Below are 20571 nucleotides of genomic sequence, written 5' to 3'. Positions count from 1 at the left end.
AGAGAAAAAATTCTTCAAATGGCAAGAGCACAGCCCCATTTCTCATACATGGGTGCAAGGATTCAAATCTACCAGGACCTATCTGCTAGAACATTACAACTCAGGAAGGGATTTGCCTTCTTTACATCCCATTTAAGGACTCTAAAGATCCCTTATAGGTGGGGATTCCCTGTATCACTGCAAATTATTAAAAATGGAAAACGCTTCGAGTGCAGCTCTCCAGAAAATGTGGAGGATTTCTGTAAACTACTAGACATACCCATACCAGAAACCGCCATTCCTCAACCAGAGATACGTACAGTACCACAATCAAAACCTCAAAGACGACTATGGTCCGAAGTAGTTGATAAGATGAACAGGAAAAAGGTTTGCACAGACCCCAACATCCCAATAAATACTACATGAACGTGTCTACCCTCGCCTTTCTCCTTACACAGACCTGCCGCCTGAAAGGCATTTTTGCCCTATTAGCCCAGAAAAGGACTATACACAAGATAGAAGAAGAAAGGAGTTAAGTTGAGATATGAACTAAGCCCCTTCCGGTTAAATCTTGACCTCAACAGAAAAATAACCTGTTAGGTTAATCTGAGTACATACTGGTTTGCGATTGTGTGCTTCAGCACAAGTCATGGCTGTTTGGTTCGAGTTTTTCCTTTTCCCTTTATATGTTTAGTTACACTGCATAAAGGGATTCCTCAAGTGAAAGTCCTCACCATATCATATTGGACACTATCTAACTTGATCCTGGCTAACCCAGACTGTCTAGGAATCGTGAGTATGTATGGCTGGATATGAACTTCAGGACATTGTTTGATTATTACAGCATGAGTTTCCTGCATTTCAGTTTAATTAACCTGAACAAAGACACTTAATTGTTTAATTATACCCATAGTTTCTTATCTGTTATATGCTAAGATGTATGTAATATTATTTTTCCTAACGCCAGAATCGAGCACATGTTTTTAGCTCTACTGCCCTTATGCTTTTGGCCTGACGGGGGGAGCTCCGTCATGCTGCACTTACCCCCCTCTCAGTTCTTTCTTCTCTTTTTTGCTACTTTTATCCTCTCTTACTACCCACTGTCTTGCCCCATCTTTTCCTCCCTTTCCTCCCCTCCTCCCTCTTCTTTAGCCCCTCTCTTCTTGCATCTCAAGGAGTATTGTTACAGATTGTCTTTTTGTTAAACAGTTTATATTGTTAAAGTGTACTAGATAGTAAATTTATCCGTGTGCAGGTGGCAGCAAGAGTGTTTTGACCTCGCACAGGTTATTGTGATACACGTCTACATATAGTGAGACAGTTGCACTCAAGGCCACATGCCTGAGCACAGACAACCTAGCCAGTTTAGACTAGCCACACAGAATGTGAAGGGCTTCCTCTCCCCTCAGAAGCGTCCATAGCCTTTCATGATTTTTATAAAAAGGGAATTGACATTATCATGACACAGGAGACCCACTTTAAAAAATCTAATGAACCCAAACTTTCGCAGTTATACTACGTTGATACTATATCAACATTTTTTAGGATCAGGGCCGACAAAGCATAATGGTGTTTGCATCTCTTTCAGGAAGGGCACCTCCTTTGTTTTACTCAATAAATACTCTGATCTAGACGGCCGAATCTTAGTTTTAACTGGACTTTATTTTGGGAGACCCATTACATTGGCAAATATATATGCACCTATTCGCCCCAAACCCTCATTTTTTCGTAAAGTAATTAACCAAATTTAAATGTCTCGAAAGGTATGGTGTTCCTGGGTGGGGACTTTAACTTCCCACTTAGCCCCGCTCTAGACACTTCAACTGGTCGCTCCTATATTCAAAATTCTCAAATAAAGGCTAATTGGCAAGCTATATGAACTATGCCCTTATTCGATACCTGGAGGGTGACACATCCAACTACTAAAGATTTCACATTTTTCTCCAATCCACAACGCTCATACACCCGCCTAGACTATATTTTATGTGAACAGCAGACACTTCCCTCACTATGCGACTCTAGACTTTATCACACTGCCTGGTCAGACCATAGCATGGTATGTACTAGCTTCCTGTGGTCAACTAAGCCGCAATATCAACAACACTGGAGACTCAATGACCAAATTTTCCTAGACTCAATGATCACAACTGACCTAGTAGAAAAGACGACTGAGTTCTTCTCCTTTAACACCCCCTCAGACACTACAGCAACTAACAATTGGGAAGCATATAAGTGCTATATTAGGGGGGTAATAATGGGGCACACACATAGACAACGTAAACAAAGAGAGGGCCAATTCAAATTACTGACCTCCAACTTTGATAAATGTGAAAATGACTTGAAACGTAACCCGCAATCCCAGCAACTTCTTCAGAAATTCCAACACGCTAGGGAAGAGTTGCACCAACACCTAATTAAAAATGCGCATATGCGAGCTGTAGCGTCTAAATCAAAATTCTTTATAGAGAGTAATAAGGCAGGACGTCTCCTCGCTAGGTCCCTGAAGAAGAAGCGCTATAAAACTTTTATTGATAAAATTACAGGCTCAGATGGTACTACATATACTACCAATACCGACATTGTCAACCAATTTGCGAATTACTACTCCTCATTATATAACCTCCCAACCCTAGATTTGGAAACCAAACTTACCAAGATAAACAGTTATCTATCCAAGGTTCATCTTCCAACATTGTGTAAGGCAGACTGTGATGCTCTAGACGATAAATTTTCAATCCAAGAAATTATGATAGCAATCAAAGACCTCCCCCAGAGCAAGGCCCCAGGCCCTGATGGATTCACACCTAAATTTTACCATCAATTTAAGACCCTCCTTAGTCCCCACTTATTACAAATGTACCACTCTTTTGATAAAGAGGAGCGACCAACCCCAACCCTCCTCGAGGCTACTATCTCTGTCATCCCTAAGCCAAACAAGCCTACAGATAAAGTATCCAACTACCACCCTATTTCCTTAATAAATATTGACATTAAATTATACGCTAAACTTATTGCCACAAGAATTAATAGATATCTACCCTCTTTAATACACACCGATCAAACGGGATTCATCCAAGGCAGAGAAGCAAAAGACAATACCATACGAGTTTTGCATACTTTACTTACAGCCTCGTCCACTAAAATGCCCTTGGCCCTCTTATCCACAGATGCGGAGAAGGCCTTTGACAGGGTGGACTGGGATTTTCTCTGGTCCATCCTGTCAAAATTTGGCTTCTCACACAAATTAATTTCGTGCATCCAAGCACTGTACTCAGGCCCGTCAGCGCGCGTCAATGCAAATAATACGCTTTCGCAAACAATTTATATAAACAATGGCACCCGGCATGGGTGCCCACTATCCCCTTTACTTTTCGCTCTGGCGGTGGAGGCGCTGGCGACACGAATCAGATGCAACCCCTTAGTTCGAGGTGTCTCCTTCGGAGATATTCATCAAAAATGTCTTTTATATGCAGATGACATTATATTCACAATGTGCTCCCCACTTACATCAATCCCTGCCCTACTTAGTGAGCTAGAGAGTTACAAACTAGTTTCACATTTCTCTATTAATATGGAAAAGTCAGTGCTACTACCTGTACACCTAGCAGAGGGCGAATTGCAGTACATTACAAATAACACCTCATTTCAAATGGCTAATAAAATACGCTACTTAGGAATAGACATCTCATCTAACCATACAGAATTGTTTAACCTCAATTATACACCCCTCCAATTAGAAACTAAAAAGTCACTAGAGCTCTGGAGTAAACAGGGTCACCTTTCCTGGTTGGGTCGCATCAATGTAATAAAAATGAACCTCCTCCCTAAATACTTATACTTGTTCCAAGTCCTCCCATTAGATCTCCCCTTACAGTATTTATTAAAACAACAAAAAATGCTAGACTCATTTATCTGGGATCACAAAAGATCCAGAGTTGCAAGGAGTACTTTGTTTCTAAACAAGGAAGACGGAGGCTTGGGATCCCCAAACTTGATAAATTACTACAAATCGGCTCAATTAGCTCGCATTGTTGCTTGGAAACACTCCCCTCCGGGGAAACCCTGGATACAGATAGAATCCTTCCTGGCAGGTGACCTGAACCTAGGCGATCAATGCTGGATCCCACATAGAAACAGACCAATAGAAGTTTGGGGAAATTACTACATAGCCACCACACTTAAGTTATGGGATAAAATTCTATCTGAAGAAAGACAGATTTCTACAAATATTTCCCCTCTATCCCCCTTGCTTAACAACCCCTTGATGCTACATTCCCACACCTTTCCCCAACCGCAGATCGCAGGGACACCTACTAATATTCTGACACATATGGTTCTTCACAACGGACTTATAAAAAAAACCACAAGCAGATATATATCAACTATTGGGTGCCCCCTTCCACCTCTGGTTCCCGTATTTCCAAATCAGACATGCCATACTATCCAGTGCCCATAAGGCTGATCTTACAAGGCCCCTCACCCCCCTTGAAACACTGTGTACATCCCCCTCAGTCACCAAATCCCATGTATCTACGATATATAAAATACTTAGAGGCACCTTCCCCAGTAAGAAGCCCACGTTCACCATAAAATGGGAAAAAGAGCTTAATATAGAACTCACAGAGGACCAGTGGTTACATATTTTTACAGAAACTAAAAAATCATCCCTATCACTGGCACTGGTCGAAACGAACTATAAGCTTCTTTCGAGGTGGTATCTAACCCCCCCACCGCCTGCGAAGCATATTCCCTAACTCCTCTTCACTGTGTTGGCGACACTGTGGGGGGGTGGGTACTCTCTCACATATTTGGTGGGCATATCCTTACCTTCATTCTTACTGGAATAATATAAATAAACATATAGACAGAGTACTGGGAGAACACACTACACTCACCCCAAGTCTGGTGCTGCTTAGCGATATCCCTAAAATACGTTGTATGTATAGAAAGAAATTGCTACGCTGTATGCTTAGCTGTGCTAGGCGCTTGATTCCTAGGTTTTGGAAAAAAACGGTTGTCCCTACTTACACTATGTGGGTGCAAGAGGTGAGTCATGTGCTTTCATTGGAGAAAATATATTATGTGTATAAGGGAAAGCAAGATATTATCGCAGATATGATATTTATTTGGGAACAAGCGAAATAATTTCATTGTACTTGGGGGGAGAGCCATTATTGATTACTGAACTACTGTGGTTTATTCTAATAACATGTGTCTTTGCCTATCCTTCTAAGTTCTGGAAATGTCAGTCTGAGTGGCCTTGTGCTATGTATTAAGGCCTTTAATTCTTATGCTACTGTATATGTGATCAATATCTGTACACTTCTACTTGAAAATTCTATGTACACTTGTTTTGTTTTGAAAATAATAAAAATTACATAATGGGGAAAAAAAAAAAAAAACCCTGTCCTTGTTCCGTCCGCGGAACTGGATGGATCACTCCCATAATTAGGAGGTCTTGCACACAGCGTAGGAATGCCTCTTTCTTTATCTGATTTGCAGATAGCCTTGAAAGATGAAATCCCTGAGATATGATCTTGAACATCTCTTGCCCATGCCTGGGCGAAGAGAGAAAGTCTGCCCCCTACTAGATCCGTCGCCGGATAGGGGGCCGTTCCTTCATGCTGTCTTAGAGGCAGCAGCAGGCTTTCTGGCCTGCTTGCCTTTGTTCCAGGACTAGTTAGGTTTCCAGGCCTGCTTAGATTGAGCAAAAGTTCCCTCTTGCTTTGAAGCGGAGGAAGTTGATGCTGCACCTGCCTTGAAATTTTGAAAGGCACGAAAATTAGACTTTTTGACCTTTGCTTTGGCCCTGTCCTGAGGAAGGGTATGACCCTTACCTCCAGTAATGTCAGCAATAATTTCCTTCAAACCAGGCCCGAATAAGGTCTGCCCCTTGAAAGGAATGTTGAGTAATTTAGACTTCAAAGTCACGTCAGCTGACCAGGATTTAAGCCATAGCGCCCTACGCGCCTGGACGGCGAATCCAGAATTCTTAGCCGTTAGTTTAGTCAAATGAACAATGGCATCAGAAACAAATGAGTTAGCTAGCTTAAGTGTTCTAAGCTTGTCAATAATTTCAGTCAATGGAGCTGTATGGATGGCCTCTTCCAGGGACTCAAACCAGAATGCCGCCGCGGCCATGAAAGGCGCTATGCATGCAAGGGGCTGTAAAATAAAACCTTGTTGAATAAACATTTTCTTAAGGTAACCCTCCAATTTTTTATCCATTGGATCTGAAAAAGCACAACTGTCCTCAACCGGGATAGTGGTACGCTTTGCTAAAGTAGAGACTGCTCCCTCCACCTTAGGGACCGTCTGCCATAAGTCCCGTGTAGTGGCGTCTATTGGAAACATTTTTCTAAATATAGGAGGTGGGGAAAAAGGCACACCCGGTCTATCCCACTCCTTGCTAATAATTTCTGTAAGCCTTTTAGGTATAGGAAAAACATCAGTACACACCGGCACCGCATAGTATTTATCCAGCCTACACAATTTCTCTGGTACTGCAACTGTGTTACAGTCATTCAGAGCAGCTAATACCTCCCCAAGCAATACACGGAGGTTCTCAAGCTTAAATTTAAAATTAGAAATCTCTGAATCAGGTTTCCCCGAATCAGAGACGTCACCCACAGACTGAAGCTCTCCGTCCTCATGATCTGCATATTGTGACGCAGTATCAGACATGGCCCTTACAGCATCTGCGCGCTCTGTATTTCTCCTAACCCCAGAGCAATCGCGCTTGCCTCTTAATTCAGGCAACCTGGATAATACCTCTGACAGGGTATTATTCATGATTGCAGCCATGTCCTGCAAGGTAATCGCTATGGGCGTCCCTGATGCAATTGGCGCCATATTAGCGTGCATCCCCTGAGCGGGAGGTGAAGGGTCTGACACGTGGGGAGAGTTAGTCGGCATAACTTCCCCACGTCAGAATCTTCTGGTGATATTTCTTTTATAGTTAAAGACTGATCTTTACTGTTTAAGGTGAAATCAATACATTTAGTACACATTCTCCTATGGGGCTCCACCATGGCTTTCAAAGAAAACATAATAAACAAGTTGTTTCCTCTGTGTCAGACATGTTTAAACAGACTAGCAATGAGACTAGCAAGCTTGGAAAACACTTTAAACAAGTTTACAAGCAATATAAAAAACGTTACTGCACCTTTAAGAAACACAAATTTTTGCCAAAATTTGAAATAACAGTGAAAAAAGGCAGTTACACTAACAAAATTTTTACAGTGTATGTAACAAGTTAGCAGAGCATTGCACCCACTTGCAAATGGATGATTAACCCCTTAATACCAAACACAGAATAATAACTGACAAAAACGTTTTTTTTTTTTTTTTTTTTTTTTTTTTTTATAAAATAGTCACAACAACTGCCACAGCTCTACTGTGGCTTGTTACCTCCCTCAAAAACGACTTTGAAGCCTTTTGAGCCTTCCAGAGATATCCTGGATCATGCAGGTAGAAGCTGGATGTCTGTGTCTGTAATTTTTGCTGCACAAAAAAACCCCTCCCACTCATATTACAACAGTGGAAAGTCAGGAAACTGTTACTAGGCAGAATTCAAGCCAGCCATGTGGAAAAAAACTAGGCCCCAATAAGTTTTATCACCAAACATATATAAAAACGATTAAACATGCCAGCAAACATTTTATATTACATTTTTATAAGAGTATGTATCTCTATTAATAAGCCTGATACCAGTAGCTCTCACTGCATTTAAGGCTTTACTTACATTAGTTCAGTATCAGCAGCATTTTCTAGCAAATTCCATCCCTAGAAATATATTAACTGCACATACCTTATTGCAGGATAACCTGCACGCCATTCCCTCTCTGAAGTTACCTCACTCCTCAGAATATGTGAGAACAGCCATGGATCTTAGTTACTTCTGCTAAGATCATAGAAAACGCAGGCAGATTCTTCTTCTAAATACTGCCTGAGATAAACAGTACACTCCGGTACCATTTAAAAATAACAAACTTTTGATTGAAGAATAAACTAAGTATAAAACACCACACTCCTCTTACGACCTCCATCTTGGTTGAGGCTTGCAAGAGAATGACTGGATATGACAGTTAGGGGAGGAGCTATATAGCAGCTCTGCTGTGGGTGATCCTCTTGCAACTTCCTGTTGGGAAGGAGAATATCCCACAAGTAATGGATGATCCGTGGACTGGATACACTTAACAAGAGAAATCCAAAATACTCTGGCTTAGGAACAATAAAAACTCTAATGAATTTCCCGCTCCGGCAGGTTACAGACTCCTTTAAATACCTAGGGATCTACATTCCAGTTAAAACTGCGGATCTATACAATCTTAATATTCCCCCAGTGCTGAAACTGATCAAAGAAAAACTTAAGAACTGGCAGAACTTGCCAATATCATTATCTGGTTGGATTGCTTTATTTAAAATGGCTCTCCTTCCAAAATTACTTTACATTCTTCAAAATACACCAATAATATTATTAGAGAAAGATATACGATTAATTAATAGCGCACTGATAGAGTTTCTTTGGCAAGGGAGGAGATCAAAAATATTTTTAGGGAATTTACCAATACTAGGGAATCCCAAATTTCAAGCAGGCATTCATTCTGGGGTCTTTAAGAGATGGCATTCTGCTGGTTTAAATAAGGTTCACCAAATAATAGACAAAGAGAGACAATGTATCAAATCATTCCAGGAATTAAACCTAGAAGTTAGCTTACCAAATAAAGACTTTTTCGCCTATCTGCAACTTAGGCATTTTGCGCTGGAACCAGTTAAAGAAAAAGGTTGGAATTGGAGCATGGGTAAACTTGAGGATTGGTTGTTGTTAACTAGGAATGGTCATATGTCCATTGCACCATGTTATCATTTCTTAGGTCTAAACAAAGGAGCCCCCCTTTTAACACAATTGACTATATACTGAAGTGCATTAATTCCTCAGAGTAATTTAGAATTAAAAACCCTCCAATTTTCAATTAAAAAGGTTGTTCAGAATACACTCTCGGCCACGTGGCGAGAGGCTCATGTCAAATTCCTTCATAGGGCATATTTTACCCCCGAGAAAGGCTACAGGTGCGCCAATCCAGGGTTTAATAAGTGTCCTAAATGTTCGTATCTTGCATCTGATTTCTTACATATGGTATGGTACTGCCCAAAAATTAGGACCCTCTGGTTCAAAGTGGAATATTGGTTAAAAAATGTATTAAAAATAGCCCCTCTTTCTCTAACACTATATCAGATAGTATTCTGTTTAAGGGAAGAATCTGGCAAACAAAATAGTGAAAAGGTTGTAATCTCTACTATTCTAGCCACTAGATATTTAATCTGCAAAAAATGGAAGAGCCGGTCAATTCCTAGCCTCTCCGAAGTGAAAAACTGCATGAAAAAACAATGCATTTTAGAACAAAGGGACACAAATTTAGACAATGAGCAGAATATCAAAAGGTTCTTCAATACCTGGGCAATATTTCTAAAAATATTCTCTCTCACAGAAATAAATTATATAATTTTCCAGTTTCAAAATACAGAAATAGTTCTATTAGGGAATTGGTAGGTAACAAGAGGGGACCAATGGGGAGGGGGGAGCGAGTGGGACAAGAAGGAAGGGTCTTCTCTTGGTGATTGCTTTTTTTTTTTTTTTCTCTCTCATACGTGGGGGGGGGGGGGCAGAGATGGGGGGAGGTTTGAAAAAGTAAATAAAACCCCAAGACATCTTTATAGAGAAATGTATAAGATGTAATAATACTATGAATGGTAATTAATATAACTCTAAGTATATATGTTAAGCAGAATTATCATAATATTGTTTAAATTATGTAAGGCCACTAGGCCACTTTGTGTTTCTATAGTTTTGTAGTCTTTAAAAAAAAATTCTATCTTCATTTTCTTTTTTTCTGTACAAGACAACAATTGTATCATTCATGATTTTTGAATGGTGTTTTGGTTCATAAATAAAAAGAAAAGAAAATTGAATGCTATATCAGATCACGAAAGAACCATTTTGAGTTTCTTGTCCCTTTAAGACAGAGAGACAATGTTAACATCTGCATTTACTTTTAGTTATCTTTCAGCAACATCTGCCTAGAATATTTCAACATTACAGACCTTCTACAAATTTAAGTCAAAAGCAGAATTCTCTAAAAGTATATTCAGAATCATCAGCCCTCTTCTACATCAACTTGCCAAAATACAGTTCTACCGTTAATGTTTTCCTACTTCTTTTCATGAAGTTCACTTTCCATTTAACCGATTGGGACATAGGTACTATGTCACACAGTACTTTGTCCAGTGCACTGTGTTGACCTAGTACCTACATCCAACACAGAGGCGCATGCTGTCAGCTTAGACAGCGTAGTCTGCAGCTAGGGGCAGAAGGCATGTGCCTTAATATTGTAATTGTCTTCATATGCTGATTGTGCTTCCTTACCATATGAAGGCAGATCGCTACAGAGAATGACACTGTGTCACTCTCTGTAACAATCATTGTTGGTGCCAAGTGGGAGAAGTGGGTGGGAAGTTAGGTGGGATTAGCTTGAAAGTGGAAAACGCACTACAGGAAATAAAAAGAGTAGTTTGTTAATGGCAAACTAATATGATAATGGACATTGGGGGAGGGTAAGATAGTTGTTGGGCAGATCAGGGAGCTGTGAGTTGTATTTTTTTTTTTTTTAAAAGCCCTAAACTGTATCCTGACAGACTGTCTGCCAATAGCAAAGATGGTGGCAATCAGTGTGGGGGGGGGGGAGAGGAAGAAGAGAGCTGTTTGGGAGGGATCAGGGGGTGGTAGGGTAATCTCTACACTACAGCAAAAATTAACCATTATAAGCTAAATGATTAACCACTTCAGTGCCGGGAATTTCAGGAGTGTGGTGCGCAGCTGCAATTTGCAACCTAATTGAAGAAAACCAATTTCAAAGCCATGTATATCTTCTATTTTTGAACAAAGGGGACACCAGACAAGCTTTTACAACCATTTGTCTCATGACTGCAGTAGTTGTGTGTAAATAATTTCATTTTATATAATTGTATTTGGTGGCCAAATAGGGTCATCAAACATATCAAAATAGGCCTTGATCAATACCTCTGGTTGTCCACTTTAAAATATATACATATAGTTTTCATAGGTAAATCAAAAAAACAAAGGTCCTATTTCTGTTTAAACAGTATGGTAGCAAAAATGCCAAAAGATCTCCAGTACAAATTTTTCTCTGAAATTCCCGGTAGTGAAGGGGTTTATCCTCATGATACTTTGGTGATATTTGGAACATACTTTCCTTGGTCTTTAACAATGTACTGATGGACCCTGTACTGGTGACAATATGGCTACTCTCTGTTTCTGGCATATTTTCATTGATCACTTTTGTCTGGTCATTGTACAGTTTTAGTTTTTCACTTCTTTAGCTCTTATGTTATAACAAGCAATAAAAAAAGATAATGCAAAATTTGTTTCTGTGTCTTTATTAAAATCAAAATGATTCAACCACATAATAGAGTGTTTAATTCACACAATGGCCTAAACACTACTGTATTTAAATTCTAAAACACAAAACAAATTAAAAGTATTAGGGTTAAATTATGTTATCATAAATAAAATTTTCTGGTATGTGGGTACTATGTTGTTCTTTAATCATATCTATGTAAGCAAAAAGCACCAACAAACTAGTTTTATAGAAAAAAAAGTGTTTGTTTGAATAAATATAATCAAGTGACTATTGACAAAGTGAGAAAAACAGCAATGGATGAGAGACATAGAACCGTTCCTGTTCAATAACTGAGAAATGATAAGTGACATGAAACCCAAACTATCTCTTACATGATTCAAATAGAGCAGGGTTCTTTAAACCATGGGTCGGGGCTCATTACTGGGTCGCAACACCATGTTTACTTGGTCCCGACTTGTAGGTGTGTTGTAGGATAGTATGTGTGGTGTGTGTGTTGTAGGAGAATGTGTTTGGTGTGTGTGTGTTGTAGGAGAGTGTTTTTGGTGTGTGTTGTAGGATAGTGTGTGTGGTGTGTGTATTAGGAGAGTGTGTGTTTTAGGAGAGTGTGGGAGAGTGTGTTTGGTGTGTGTGTTGTTGGAGAGTGTGTGTGGTGTAGGAGAGTGTGTGTGGTTTGTGTTTTAGGAGAGTGTGTGTGGTGTGTGTTTTAGGGGAGTGTGTGTGGTGTGTGTTGTAGGAGAGTGTGTGTGGTGTCTCTGTGTTGTAGGAGTGTGTGTGATGTGTGTGTGTGTGTTGTTGGAGAGTGTGTGTGTTGTAGGAGAGTATGTGTGGTGTGTGTTGTAGGAGAGTGTGTGTGGTGTGTGTTGTAGGAGAGTGTGTGCTGTAGGAGAGTGTGTATGGAGCGTGTGTGGTATGAGTTTGTGTGTGTTATATGAGTGTGGTGTATGTGTTGTATGATTGTGTGTGCTGTGTGTGTTGTATGAGAGTGTTTGTATTATTAACTTTTACAATATTTTCAAGTTTGACTACAATTAGGAATAAAGTACACATACATTTTAGTCACTTTGCCAAAAATCGCAGCTATCCTGTTGTATCTTACTTCAGAAATTTTTAGACCAAGTATAACAATTATGTAATATCATTTAACTGGGTCTTGGGAAAAAATGTTTTAAGAACCCTGAGCATATAACTTTAAACAACTTTCTAATGTTATTCCATTATCAAATTTGCTTTATTCTCATGGTATCCTTTGTTGAGCAGCAATGCACTACTAGGAGCTAGCTGAACACATCTGGTGAGCCAATTATAAGAGGCACCAATCAGCAACTAGCTCCCAGTAGTGCATTGCTGCTCCTGAGCCTACTTAGGCATGCTGTTTAATAAAGTATACCAAGGAAATGAAGCAAATTAGATCATAAAAGAAATTGGAAAGCTTTGAATTTGAATACTACCCCTTTAATAGTATAGTGTCCAATTCCATCCAAAATGCAGCTGCTTATCTCAGATCACATGCACTTTAATATTTTGCAAAAGTAAAGTAGTTGTGCTCTGGTGAAAATATGAAACCTACCTTTATTGAGCATTAAATCTTAAAAATAAATTACAAACCAATAATTTGTACAAATCTTGCTAAATCCAAATTACAATTTACATTTTCTACTTTGGCAACTGCTGTGGTTTACTTACTATTTCTAACTGTTGTTAAATCAAATAAGTCATTTTTAACACTGAAATGTCACACAGTACGTGAATGTTGCATATTCTGAGTGATAAGCAAATATATATAGAACGTTAAACAATAGGAGAAAACAAAGGGCAGTATGTACCTGTATTTACTTGTCTAAATATGAAATATTGGTGCTCATGAAGTTATTAATATCTGCCTCTCCTTTTTCTCCCACAAATAAAAAAAAAAAATATAATAAAAACTTTCTTTGTTTCCAGATTTATTTTCTTGTCTACCAGATTTATTTTTTCCAGGTAAAACATTTAAAAAAAATGTAAGTGTAGCATACAAAAATGAATACCATTTTGAAAGCTCTTTAAAACAAAAAGAGTAGATATCTCCATTCGTTCTACATAAGGGCTTGCTAGCCCGTAATGACATGTAATGTTACCTTTTACAAATCACGTCTGAAGAGTGATCACAAGTCAATAAGTGCAGTTACAACTGTTAAGCAGGTACTTAAACGATTCTTAGTGGACAGTAATAGTTATTATACTCATTTAGGGCATATAATGGACATTACACACACACACACACACACACATATATATATATATATATATATGTTACAGTTAAAGTCAGATATTGGGTAATCCTAGGATTAGGTAGTACAAGAATTTTTTTTTTTAGTAATCCTAGGATTACCTGGGTAGAACAAACTTTACCCAAGCGGCTGAGGGTAAAGCCCGATATAAGATCATAAATCCCCTCCGAGTGCATGCGCTTCAGCAAATCACTGCATCAAACATATATATGATGCACTGTAATTCCCCCATCTTCACTATCTTTTTTGTCTCTGTCTGGGCGTTTCAAGGGAGAGGCTTCTCTCCCTCAGTAAACCTTGTTAACCTCATTCCCCAAGGTTCACTTGGGGTGGTTGCCAGAGGATCGGAAGGGCGCCCTCCTTCAACCTCAATAGCGAAGGCAAAAAATAAAATGTATGCTTACCAGATAATTTCCTTTCTTTCCTGGCAAGGAGAGTTTACAACTTCATTCCTTACTGTTGAAAAATACAACACCTGGCCATCAGGAGGAGGCTAAGACACCACAGCCAAAGGCTTAAATAACCACCTTACGAAGGAAACCTAACCTAGTACGTAAAACCAGCTTATCAGCATGGAAAACAAGGTAAGGTGGGTCACACTGTAAAGCCGAAATCTCAGAAACTCTGCGAGCAGAGGCAATGGCTAACAGAAACAAAACCTTCCAAGATAACAGTTTAATGTCAACAACATGCATGGGCTCAAATGGAGCCTGCTGCAAAACACGCAAAACAATATTGAGACTCCAAAGCGGAGCCACAAGTCTAAACACAGGTCTGATCCTAGTCAGAGTCTTAACAAAGGACTGCACATCCGGAAGCTCAGCTATTCTCTTGTGCAGCAACACCGACAGGGCTGATATCTGTCCCTTCAGAGAACTGGCAGATAGACCCTTCTCCAAACCATCCTGGAGAAAGGATAAAATACTGGCAACCTTTACCTTATGCCAAGAAAACTTTCCTCACACCAGTGCAGTTAAGTTCGCCATGCCTTATGGTAGATGCGCCGAGTAACCAGCTTACAAGCTTGAATCAAAGTGTCTATGAAAACTCTCGGAGAATCCTCTCCTGGCTAGGACTAAGCATTCAATCTCCACGCAGTCAGCCTCAGAGAATCTAGATTTTGATGTAGGAAGGGACCCTGTATCAGCAGGTCCCTGCGACAAGGTAACCTCCACGGAGGAGAAGAGGACATTCTCACCAGATCCGTGAACCAGGTCCTTTGCGGCCAGGATGGAGCAATTAGAATTACTAATGCTTGCTCCTGTTTGATGCGGGCCACCACACGAGGGAGAAGAGGCAATGGAGGAAAGAGATATATGAGTCTTAACCTCCATGGAACCGCTAGAGCATCTATCAACTCTGCTTGAGGATCCCTCAATCTCAACCTGTAACTGGGTAGCTTGGCATTGGGACGAGAGGCCATGAGATCTATCTTCGGGATCCCCCATCTGCTGCAAATCTCTGCAAACACCTCGGGTGGAGGGACTATTCCCCCGGGTGAAAGGATTGTCTGCAAAAGAAGTCTGCTTCCCAGTTGTCCACACCCGGAATGTGGATCGCTGACAGCATAAAATTGTGGGCTTCTGCCCATTTTAAGATTTAGGACATCTCCCTCATCGCTAAGGAACTCCTCTATCCTCCTTGATGGTTGATGTAGGCAACTGTAGTTATATTATCTGATTGGAATCTGATAAACTGGGACCCACTCAGCTGGGGTAAAGACTTTAGCACATTGAAGATTGCCCGCGGTTCCAAAATATTGATTGGAAGAGTGGACTTCTCCTGGGTCCACAAACCTTGTGCTTTCCTGGCACCTCAGGCTGCTCCCCAGCCTGAAAGGCTGGCATCCGTATTCACAATCTCCCAGGACGGTCTCAAGAAGCACGTGCCTCAAGACAGGTGATCTTGACAAAGCCACCAAGAGAGCGAATCTCTCGACAGGCTGTCCAATACGATCTGTTGGGACAGGTCCGAATGATCGCTGTTCTATTGTTTCAGCATGCATAGATGTAAAGGTATGGGACGGAATCTGGCAAAAGGAATAATGTCCATACAAGATACCATGAGTCCAATCACCTCCATGCATTGGGTCACCGAAGATCTTGAGGTAGTCTGGAGGGCAAGGCACGCTGATGTCAGCTTGCAACGTCTCTGATCTGTTAGAAAGATCCTTATGGATATCGAGTCTATGACCCTACCCAGGAAATTCACCCAGGTATTTGGAGTAAGAACTATTTTCCAAGTTTATCTTCCATCCAAGAGACCGAAGAAAACTCAGAAGAAATTCCGAGTGATCCATTGCTAGACGAAAAGATGGTGCCTGTACCAATATAACGTACAGGTACGGTGCTACCGCAATTCCTTGGGATCTGGCTACAGCCATAAGAGCACCCAGGACCTTTGTTAATATACTGGGTGCAGTAGCTAAGCCAAACGGAAGTGCTATGAATTGGAAGTGCTGATCCAAAAAAGTAAACCTTAGGAACTAAAAATGATCCTTGTGGATCAGAACATGCAGGTATGCATCCTTCAGTAGAATCTTTCTATTTCATTTACCAGAGATAGGTAAGTCACTCAGGGCCGCAGACACAGCAGATTGTAACTGCATAGTAAAGTCTGCAGGGAAAAGCCCCCTCCAGCCGGAGTATTAGGCGTGCCGCGGGGAACTACATGTGAAGCGGTTTGAGGGGATAGGGTAGGCATCTCTCGGACCACAGAATCCTGAGAAGTTGACAGCTCGGAGGGACTACTTATGCTAGGGGGTTACCAGATTTAGCTCCCTTCTTAGACTTTAGAATGGTACCCAGGCAATTAAAACAAAATTGAGCAGGTGGACAAACCACCGCCTCCTCACAGTATAAACAGGTATTATTATTTAGAATAGAAGGTGCATAACCTTCTAACATATTATCAGAGTCCTCCATTGCTGGAGATGCGATCCCACAGTAAGAAAACAGATTTAAACAACAGAAAGTTAGAGAATGCTCTCCGTAGGATTGCCAGAGTTTCTGCAGTAGGATCACAAGGAAAACGGATGAGCCGCACCCGATTATGTGGTGCGCAAGAAGGGACCTCCCCTGCTATGAGAAAAAGCGCGCAAAGCTATTAGAAGCTGCGCAACTCACAAAAATGAAAGTGAAACCTGTCTGTTCCATTGCCAAAAGTACACAGTCTATTTGAGCCCAAAGCTTCACAATGTGTTCCTAGAGAACAAAGCAGTACATATATATATCCCCAAACTGTTCCAAATTAATCTTTGAATTAAAGGAGATATTAACCCTTGATCCTATTGAGGTTATGAGGAGTCACACTGTGACACTAATAATCAGAGTCCCTGCTAAATAGTAACATAAAGTGGACTTATCCTCCAGGATCTATGCTGTGGAACAGATACAGCCTCTCGAGTGTGACAGTCTTGCCGCGATGTTCTGACAGGGTCCTCAGACTCTAACGTTCATCAGTACTCTCAATGAGAGGTTTATATGATTACTTAAAACTCCAGTCCTTTCTTGAAGGGAACATACTCATTTAAGGACTATCGGAATCTTCTGACACGTCTCTGCCATCCTAATCTAGTGACGAAAGGCAAAGAATGACTGGGGGGATGGGGTAAGTGGGAGGGATATTTAAGCTTTTGGCTGGGGTGTTTTTGCCTCCTTCTGGTGGCCAGGTGTTGTATTTCCCAAGAGTAAGTAATGAAGTTGTGGACTCTCCCTGCCTTATGGAAAGAAAAAATAGTGTAGATGAGGAAATTACAGTACATCAGGTTTAACCGCAGCCAACTTGGGTAATGTCCATTTTACCCGGATATCTGACTTTACTCATAACATATATATATATATATACACATACATACACACACTTTGTTAATATAATCACTATTACGGTATAATGCTACTTTCTTTCTTAGCCCATTACATTTGGCATTTGCACCATAAGTAATATTTTCCGAAATGATTGTTTAAGCTCTTTAAAGAGACACATATGTAGTAATTAAAATGCACATTAATATTGAAAAGTTATTGAAAAGTTTGCAAAAATTATTCTGTAACTTATCACTGCTGGACTTTTAACATAAACATAATTTGCTGCCCCTAGTGGCAAGTGCTATGATGTCACTAGCATTTCAACCATGCGCAAGAAAAACAAATGCACGTAACCAACATCAATATCAGCAGTGGTTATGTGCATGTTAAAAGTCATCAAGTAATAATCATTTTTAACAGAAGGAACAAAAGTATATAGCAAAAAAGATTGTAATTATATTAAAATTGCACTGATGAACATTCCAAATACTACTTTTAGTTCAGTGTACAAACTTTCTTTCAAAGCTTTACCGCTATAAATGAGAGTAACAGCTCACTTCAAATAAATGCCAGTGCTGTCTGTAGTGTAAAATAATACAACTTGAGGAAGTAATCTTGTACAGAAACATTTAAAACACAGGTAAATAACACCAACCAGATTTTTTCTAAAATTGTTCAATTATAAATGCTTGTAAACTATATCCCTCAACTTTATAGAATTTAAAAAAAAATCTAAAATTATTTAGTTTTTCAAATCTTAAACAATTAAGATGTTTTATGTTGATCCTAATCTAAAATGATAATTTCCCCCTTTTCTTGGCAGGCCCTCTATATCCTCTTGGCTTCCTGCGCAAACCCCTCCTCTCTCTTACTGGCACATCTGGTTCTGCATCTTCAGAGCTGCTTTCTTCCCCTTTACCTACAGATTTCTGAGCTGACTGATCTGTCTCCACAGCAGACTCCTCTGACTGATCTGCAGATTGACCCTTTTGTCCTTCAGAATTCTGTTGGAATGCCAAGTCCTCAAGTTCAACCACAAGTAAGGGACCTTGACAAAGAACAGAGGGTTTAGCTATTTTATCAGACATGATGTTAATTTGTGACTTAGAAAGGTTGCAAGACTCCAGTGAAACAGTATCACCAGCAGGATTTTCTGTGGGGTTATCTTTTTCATAACTAGGTGGTCCATTATCTGTAAAATCAACGCTCAAAGCTGATATAGATGTTTCTGTTCTGTTGTCATCTATTCTCTCTTTGAATGTAGTGCCTTGCTCTGTCATTGTATTTTCTTCTTCAGTTGCTATATCATTCCGTGAAGACATTTCTACATCATCCGAGTTTAAGCTCTGTGGAAACATAGACCCATGTGAAAAATTTAAGAATTAAACACAGATGTTTGAATACCAATGAAAATAAAAAGTCCACTTTTTAAATTGATATACTTTTAAATATATCCCTTGAAACAGAAAACTCATCAGTGGTGATCCCATTAAGATAAATTGTCTAAATTATTAATTAAAAAGAACAAATTTAGAAAATTTCAAATATTTACAAATTAAAAAGTAATTATTTTTTTTCATATCTCCAATTTGAAGGAATACTAAATACTAAAGTCAAAACAGTTTCCTAGTCAAAAAACAAAATGTATGCTTACCTGGTAAATTATTTTCTTTCCTGTCATGGAGAGTCCAAGAATCCATTCTAATTACTAGTGGGAATTCAACTCCTTGCCACCAGGAGGAGGCAAAGAACACCCCAGCAAGGCTTTAAGTTACTATCCCACTTCCCATAATCCCCAGTCATTCAGCCGAGGGAATACCGAAAGAGAAGAGGCCACAAAGGGTATGGTAGTGCCTGAAGGTTAGAAAAAAAGATAATAAGCCGTCTAGAAGTTAGATAAGGGTGGGTCGTGGAGTCTCCATGTCAGGAAGAAAATAATTTTTAAGGTAAGCATAAATTTTGTTTTCTTTCCAATGACATGGAGAGTCCACAAATCCATTCTAATTACTAGTGGGAACCAATACCCAAGCTAGAGGACACAGAATGGAAAGGGAGGAAAAAACAAGACAGGCGGACCGAAACTGAGGGCACCACCGCTTGAAGTACCAATCTCCTAAAGAAGTCTCATCTGAGGCGATTTTCGAAAAATTATGTAGCATAGACCAAGAGACCATCTTGCGATCTGCTCCACAGAAGCCTCGTTCTTAAAGGTCCAGGAAGAAGAAAACAGACCAAATTGAATGAGCTGTAATCCTCTCATGAGACTGATAACCAGCTGTCACATAAGCCACCCGAATGACACTCCTCAACCAAAAAGAAAGAGTAGAAGATGAGGCCTTCTGGCCCTTACATTTGCCAGAAATACTACAAAAAATTGCAGATGATTGACGAAATTCCTAAGTAGCCTGGCGATAAATCTGTAGAGCACGAACTACCTGTAGGTTGTGAAACAGACGCTCCTTTTTGAAAAGAAGGATTAGGACAACCTTCTGCTTTAGGAGCGGTGGAGCTAACCACAACACCACATCTCCCCTTCAAAAGTTCTGAGACATTACGAGCAGAAGAAATAGCTAAGAAAAACAAAACCATCCAAAATAACAGAATGCATAGGCTCAAACAGAGCCTGCTGCAAGCCCCAAAGGACAAGATTAAGACCCCAAAGTGGAGCAGCCAGGATTGCGCACAGTCCTGATTCAACCAAGGCCTAAACAAAAGACTGAACATCTGATAAGTCGGCCAAACGATGAAGCAATAGAACCAAAAGGGCATTAATCTGACCCATGAGAGTGCTGACTAACCAATCCATCTCCAGACCCTCCTGGAGAAAAGGCAAAATACGGGGAACTCTCACCTTATGCTAAGGAAACCCTGAAAATTGAACCTCAATAAATATGTGCAGCAAACCTTAAAGAATATCAAGTGATCAAGGGAACAAAAAAATCTTGTCTATCAGAAAAAAGGCGAGGCGATCAATCTCACTGCAGTCAGCCTCAGAGAATCTAGGCTTGGAAGAAGATCGAATCCTGAAGCAGAAGGTCCCCCCTCAGCAGGTATCCCCACGGCAGGGAGGATGACATT

At 40.1% G+C, this 20571-nt stretch overlaps 1 protein-coding gene across 5 annotated transcripts in view; it reads right to left on the bottom strand.

Moving 5' to 3' along the window:
• Positions 1–11420: 11420 nt before the first annotated feature.
• Positions 11421–20571, bottom strand: part of FAM169A (family with sequence similarity 169 member A) — a 329491-nt gene continuing 320340 nt past the window's right edge. For 4 of the 5 annotated variants that reach the window (XM_053701406.1, XM_053701407.1, XM_053701405.1 and 1 more), the window contains exon 13: positions 11421–18839. In XM_053701406.1, coding sequence (XP_053557381.1) covers positions 18285–18839 — 555 coding nt within the window. In that variant the 3' untranslated portion in view covers positions 11421–18284. The remainder of the gene's footprint in view (positions 18840–20571) is intronic. The other variant, XR_008400610.1, reaches the window with a different exon arrangement.

This window comes from Bombina bombina, chromosome 2 (genome assembly GCF_027579735.1).
Source record: "Bombina bombina isolate aBomBom1 chromosome 2, aBomBom1.pri, whole genome shotgun sequence".
In the NCBI taxonomy this organism is placed as follows: Eukaryota; Metazoa; Chordata; class Amphibia; order Anura; family Bombinatoridae; genus Bombina; species Bombina bombina.
Note: the sequence above shows the minus strand (reverse complement) of the source record. Positions and strands in the feature narration are given on the sequence as shown.